At 37.0% G+C, this 6,908-nt stretch overlaps 1 protein-coding gene across 1 annotated transcript in view; it reads right to left on the reverse strand.

Moving 5' to 3' along the window:
• LOC109213733 (protein FAM135B-like) overlaps positions 1-5,486 on the reverse strand; it is an 11,971-nt gene extending 6,485 nt beyond the window's left edge. The window contains exons 1-7 of the mRNA XM_019377564.1: positions 5,192-5,486; positions 4,013-4,434; positions 3,831-3,916; positions 1,996-2,150; positions 1,678-1,742; positions 1,340-1,534; positions 1,142-1,196 (exon numbers count right to left, since the gene is read on the reverse strand). Coding sequence (XP_019233109.1) covers positions 1,142-1,196; positions 1,340-1,534; positions 1,678-1,742; positions 1,996-2,150; positions 3,831-3,916; positions 4,013-4,275 — 819 coding nt within the window. The 5' untranslated portion in view covers positions 4,276-4,434; positions 5,192-5,486. The remainder of the gene's footprint in view (positions 1-1,141; positions 1,197-1,339; positions 1,535-1,677; positions 1,743-1,995; positions 2,151-3,830; positions 3,917-4,012; positions 4,435-5,191) is intronic.
• Positions 5,487-6,908: the final 1,422 nt, after the last annotated feature.

Below are 6,908 nucleotides of genomic sequence, written 5' to 3' on the forward strand. Positions count from 1 at the left end.
GCTATTAAGATATTTTATAAATGGTATAACAGCAGTTAAGAAATTTCAAAGTTTGCAAAGCCCCGATCATATCTAACATGGAAACTTCATCATTTACAAAGGCCATGTTACACCAAAAAGCTATCACAGAAATACATTTGTGTTTGAGGCTACGTATGTTGCTATGTTTGCCTTCAAAAATTCTATTGTTTCTTTCATTCTAAATTGTCCACTAAATGAATAGTGTTCCATAGCTTGTGTGTCTTCCTATTCAGACCATCTCTTCTCCAGCTATGTAGGAAATCCAGAATGAATGGAATTTTTCAAGGCAAACATAGCAACATCATAGCCTTAAACACATATGTATTTATTTGCTAGCCAAAATATTTGCACCAAACTACCAAAGCTCTCCAAGTTCCTGAATGATATCAACCTTACATGCCCTAACAGTTCAGCTCCCTGGCTAAAACCAGTTAACCTCACAGACCCTCTTGGGAAAAAACTCTCGAAATTAATCCTTGCAATCTCTTTCAAAGTTCTTTAGTAAGTGCAGCTGAAAGAACCTTATGCTGATATCGAGTTTATTAGCAATGTGCAGCAGAAAGACTCTTGCGTGATGTCAAAAACTCGTACTACCTTCGAATTTAACTAAAATGCTAAATTTAATTTATATGTGAAATTCTCTCTTGACTAATTCTTTTCCCCACAGAGTTCTCTGCATCACCAAGTTCCTAAAGTTCGATTTTATCTTGAAATATATTCATAGGCCGATTGTGCCATCACTAAGGCTGTGTTTACTTACTAAAATTCATTGAAAAGCAAGCAGCAGAAACAACAGAGAATTCAAGGAACCAGTGAATATCTTCCATTTGACTATCACGGTGAATTATTAATAAAATCCAAATGTAAAGCAGAACAATTGAGGCGTAAGCACGAGAATGTCATGTGCTTGAAAAAACTAATAAATAATGATCCTTGACGCCTAAATGATCCGTGATCACAAAACCAAGGAAGTCTATTAAATAGCATCCTCCATTCCTCCTTCACATTTTCACCCATAAATTGGTATGTCGGCCTTTCCTTAAAAGTTATACATAATCCATTATAAAAGCCAGGTGTAGGAGTCTGAGCTCAAAAATCGAAAGTCAGGAAGAGCACGTACTTGTTTAGCCTGATCATAATCTTCACTATTGTTATCTTCATCCACACGAGAGTCGCTGAAAAGGTCCAGTAAAATTTTGTTATCTACCATCTTTCAAAAATAAAATGTGGCACACAAATAAATAGCAACCACATGAAACGGATATAAGCTCATTTACATCCTCATTTTAACAGTAAAGGATGGGAATCTTTGACAAACCTTGGTACCTTCTGTGAGGAGGTGTAAACACCACCTTTCAAAAGGCTGATGTGGACGCTCACATCGACTAGTACTGCATGAAAAGCATCAAAATGTACAGGACAATAAGAGTGCAACCCTAGAAGAGCTTTGGATGGAAGACGAAATTCATGGACTGCAGCAGGACAAGCATCCAAGGAAGCCTGCAGACTAATCCTGCAGAGAAAATTATACAAGTACTTCACAGGAACTCAAAGTATTCACATTTTATTTTAATCAGAGAATACAAGAATTAATAATTGTTTGTCAATAATTTTCTTGATGCATCTGCAGAAAAACACAGTTCAAAAAGAACTAACCCGTTCTCCAATATAGGAGCATAGAAAAGCTCAAATTTCAGAATAACAGCAGATGTCGGTGGACCCTGCTAGTTTCAAAGCACATATTAGTTGATAAGATTAATAAGAATAGGAAAGATATAATGGATCTCTGGAGAACCTATATGCCCAAAATGTTTAAACAATGTGTACACATACTTCAACTGAACCAACTCACCTTGTTGCTTCACTACTGGGCACAACAACAAAGCCCACATCAATATACCTTTGATGCGTGCACGTGGGGGAGAAGGGGGAGGGGAGAAATTACGTAAGGGGGCTAAGGCCAAGAGAAATCACCTCATATTTGCTCAGAGATAAGTTGAATGAGACCATCATGGAGAGAAGAATATCCTGCCTTGCATACTTGATACGGAAAGGCTGTGTGGAGAAACTATGATCTGTATCATCAATTCTCCATACTCCATATACATCTTCGGAACCCAAATCAGGAGCTGCAACCCAAAGAAAGGTATTACTCACCAAACCCAATGGTATGCTTTCTATGTGTGTGCCCATGCAGAGGCATTTGCGAACATATACTTTTCTTGCTTTCCTTTTTTTAACCCAAGAATTAACTATAAATCAGGACAAACTATCCTCAATTACATTAGAAGGCCCTACCCAGTCAAAACAGAAACCTAGTTTATTACCCATCAAAAAGAAAGGAGAAAAGAAAGACAGAAAGGATAACATAACCTAGTTTATTCTAACTCATATTCCTCCCTTTTCAAATTAAGATCTCTTTTCAGAGAGCTCATCCGACTGTTTCCTTTCTGCTTAAGATATTAGCAAACCTAGTTCCCAAAGAAGTTGAAGACAAAATTAGGTCCATTAAGTATTTACTTTACGTGATTCTGGCAAAAACAGCAAGAGGAAATGAATTAAAAAAGACAAGTGCAAAAACAGTGTGAATTTTTTCAAACTATCAATCAACCATGAGCATATACATGAGATACCGCCAAAGGTCACATTCTGGCCACTAACCCTGGTCAAAACTGAAGAGAATTTGTACTAGTCCAGACAACAGGAACTGATTTAGCAGTGCAGTGATTGGCTTAAGGTTGCGCAGATTATAGGATACTTAATTGCAGTGTGAAAATAATAGTAGCCATCAAATTTTCAGAATAAATATCAATGTCAATAGAACCAAGAAACATATATAAGAGTCCAAGAAAGAGAAAAAGATCTAGGAGAGTTATCTAACAGCATTCACTAATTGTTGTCTCTAGAACCTTGTAAAGGACCAAAGGTTAGACTAACCACAAGTGTAGCATACTTTCTAAAGATAGAGCAAGTAATCCTTGCATGCCTTTGGCACCCGAGGCGCACATGCTTAAAAAGAATAAATCAATTTTTATGAAGTTAAAAAGGATAGATAAACCACAACCAAGACGGATATCAATGTCATGAACTACTGAAAGGGGAACAGGGTTCCAAAAAGGAGAAAGGACATGTGTATAATATCTTGGTGAACTGCAAAATTCACCTAATTTTGGTGTAACTGCAATAGCACATTCAATTTATGATCAATTGGTCAATGAAGTGAGTGCAAGCCTTGGAGACCAGGGTTCAAATCCCAGCAAAGACAAAAAACACTAGGTGATTCTTCCTATCTGCCTAAGCCATGTGGGCAGAGTTACGCGGTACCTTTGCGAGTGGGAAGTAGCAGGTACCCGATGAAATAGTCAAGGTTCGTGCAAGCTGGCCCACAACTACCGTTACCGGAAAAAATATAGCATATTCAATTATGAAAAACCAGTGCACTAGAGAACCTATGATATCTACCTTCCTATTAATTAGTTCTTCATTTCATATTATATCCTCTGAAATAATGTGTAATGACCAAAACTGCTTTCTACTTGTAAAATTACAAATTCTCAGCAAGGAAGCAAGAAAATTACAATCAAATGCACATAATATCAGAAAGTTATCTTTGCCAATAAAACTACCACATCAGTCTCAGATTCATAGAAATTAAGCATTTCAGCATATTGATTTCTCCAGTTTTTCCTCAAAGGCTGAAATTTTTCTCAATTCTATATCCCACTGTAACTGACTGCAATAGGTGCAAGTCTCCTGCTTAAAGTAGCCTGCTGTATACTTTGGCCATTTTGTCATATGCTAGAATTTACCTTCATACTGGATGACTCTAGATGGAGTTCCTAATAACCCATAATCACCATCTTCCCATCTCATTGTAATTTTAATCTGGTACCATCTACATATTTGGCAAAAATTGTCAGGCATCAGAAGAACAATAGTCAAATTACACAAGGAGTAAGATAAAGAACTATTGAACATGATATCCACATACCCTTGCTGGAACAAATCAAGATTGTGAAACCGGTGAATGTAGATGGAAATCTCATGCACAGCCTCCAACATTGGTTGTTTAGGCTTTCTGTGCTCAGACTTTGACTCGTAATAGGACTTGAGCAGTTGCAATTGTTGCTGCTGTGACAGTGGTAAAAGAGGCACAGGCTGCACATCAGCACTGTGCAACCTCTTAGGGGTTCCTGGTGTTCCTTTATTTAGACCAGCTATCATCCATCGAATGCGCCGTAATATAACAGACATCTATTGATGTCTCTAAAAATTTGCATCCCTCCGATTCCCTCCACCCAAGTATTAGCCCAATATATTTCCTCTCAGAAACAAGATTATAATGAATCGCGATCTCAAAAACGACTATTCTGCTCCAGCTTGTCTAAGAATAAAGACCTTAGTACGGAATCCCTGTGTATTAGAAAGATTATTTGTTTAAGAACTCCTTCATCAAACAACAAACCTACTGGCGAAAATGTTATGATAAGCAAACAGCAGGCAGAAAGATTAGCAGCAAGTTCATAATATCCGACATCAGATAATAAAGAGTTCAAGATGTTAAAAGCTTAACAAAACTATTTCCTAATAGTCTAGGTCCTTCAGGACGTTATTATAGGTTAGAGATCCCCAGGGATCAAGCAAAGACATTCATTATTGGGCATGAATATCCATATTTACAACCCCAACATAATAAAACTCAATTCAAGTGTACTACCACCATACATCAAATGTTTACTGGTATATGTTATGTTGAAGAAATTCAAAAGGGCAAATGTATCATGCACTCAGAAAATGTACTTCTATAACAAACTAATGCAGCACAAAAAATTTCCCAAAACCCCACTAAAACCCCTTTGAACCTCATCTTGTTCTGATGCAATGTGTCTCTATTGGTACAAGAAACAAGAATGACATACGAAAGTAAGATAGCAATTAGCAAGTAACTAAAAATCATTTGATCAATCACCCAAAAAAAGATTCAACAACATTAGCAAAAACCAGAATGTCCCTCGATTCAACTCGTAGGGACCCAAAATTTTGCAGGTTCCATTAGCAAAATCGAAAATGTCTCGAGTTAATCATATCAAAAATTACCGCACAAAATCTTTTGATGCAGAGGTCCGAAGTAACTTAACAATGCGTATGAAAAAACACAAGAAAAACCAACCTGAAGGAACTGATCGAATTAAGGTTTTGATAGGCGTGGAAAAAACACCTAAAATGCAGTTTCCTATTTCCTCTTTCTTCAGCAAGCAAAGGGGAATTAGCAAGTCAACGGTGTTTGAGCTGTAAAAAATTATACTTTGTCACAGATTAGCGACGATAACGCGTTGGAACGCAGCGGCGACGGTGGTTATTTACGGCGGAGATAGCTGTCGGAGTCAGAGGGCGTGGAACAAAGGAACAGATGTGAACGAGGAAATCAATACCTGAGAAACGTATTAGGGGGACAGAGACCTCGTTTTTCCTAGACTCCAACCTGAAAAACAGCTAATTTCCAATGACACCTGTAAGCTTTGTGGAAATGACACTTATACCCCTGTTAAATGGCCACTATCAATAGGCTCTTTTGTTCCAAATAAGTAATTTCAATGATTTTCAATAATGCGTTTTGATCAAAAGTTAAATCTCATAGCGGCGCAAATCTGAACCCTCATTTGCAGTGTTCACACCCCCACAATCAACGATGTCAATTGTCAAATCAAATAAAACAGGATGAAGCATTTAAGATTTACCATCAAACCACTTCATTAAAGACAGTAACTCTTTGTTTCTTGTCCTTTGTTATGGAGAATAATTTCCTTAATGCTTATTCAAGACTAGACATTCGTATTTATTGTAATGATTCTTTTGTTTGTCATGACTCTAATGAATAGTTTTATGTACTCTCCCACTAGGATCTTATTTACATTGCTAGTATAAGTGAAGAATGTAGCAACAGGTTGATAATTAACTAAATAAAAATGAAATCATGCATGAAATTATAGACTTTATGCGTTCATCAATTTATCATAGAAATTTGCTCAACTTGAATCTCACCGTGAGAATTTTCAAATGGATTAATAAAAAATTATTCAAACGAATAAGCAAAATGAACATGAATAAAATCACGTTAATGTGTTTTCTGCAACCTTCTTTTTGTATGGGTCAAAATCTAACAATGGGTTAATCGTCCCTAAGTGGAACGACATGAGGTCGATCAAGTCGCAGTGTGCCCTCACGGCAAGGTGACAAAGAGCACCTCGGCCATCGTCAGGATCGAGTCATAGGGAAACTTACGTCACAGAACAAACGTAGTGGTCGAGCAAACGATAGAGGGCCCAGTGACGAGAAGGACGTTGGTCAAAGACCGTTGGACAAATAGGGAAGTTGTTAATATAAATAGGACTAGCTAAACCCAAAAGAGGGGCATCTTTTGGAGGGGGTAAAAAAGCTTCCATAGAGGAGGCAAGAAGGAGAATCTCTTGATCATCAATATTCTCTTTTCTTTCCTTTCATCGTTCCCTTGATGCAAGACAGTCCTAGATGTAAGCTAACCATACTTGATTGATGAATAGTTGTTATATGAAGAAATATTACTCGTTATTATTCCTTCTTTTATTTTTACATTCTATACGTTTAGATCTGAATTTAATTATCTTTGACTAGATTTACCTTCTATAATATTAGTAATTAGTTCGACAAAAAGGATTTTATACTTTTTGCTCAAACAATTTGGCGCCGTGTGTGGGAATTTCTTAGCCAAATTTCTTAGTTTCCTTCAGATCTAGAACCGGCGAAACGCCACCACCCACTCGAAAAAGTAGTAAATAAACCTTCAAGACAACGATACTAATCTAGGTCAGGCTGCTACATTAAAGTAGAAGTTATAACCAACATCTATG

The sequence above is a fragment of the Nicotiana attenuata genome, unplaced genomic scaffold, assembly GCF_001879085.1.
Source record: "Nicotiana attenuata strain UT unplaced genomic scaffold, NIATTr2, whole genome shotgun sequence".
NCBI classification, from domain to species: Eukaryota; Viridiplantae; Streptophyta; class Magnoliopsida; order Solanales; family Solanaceae; genus Nicotiana; species Nicotiana attenuata.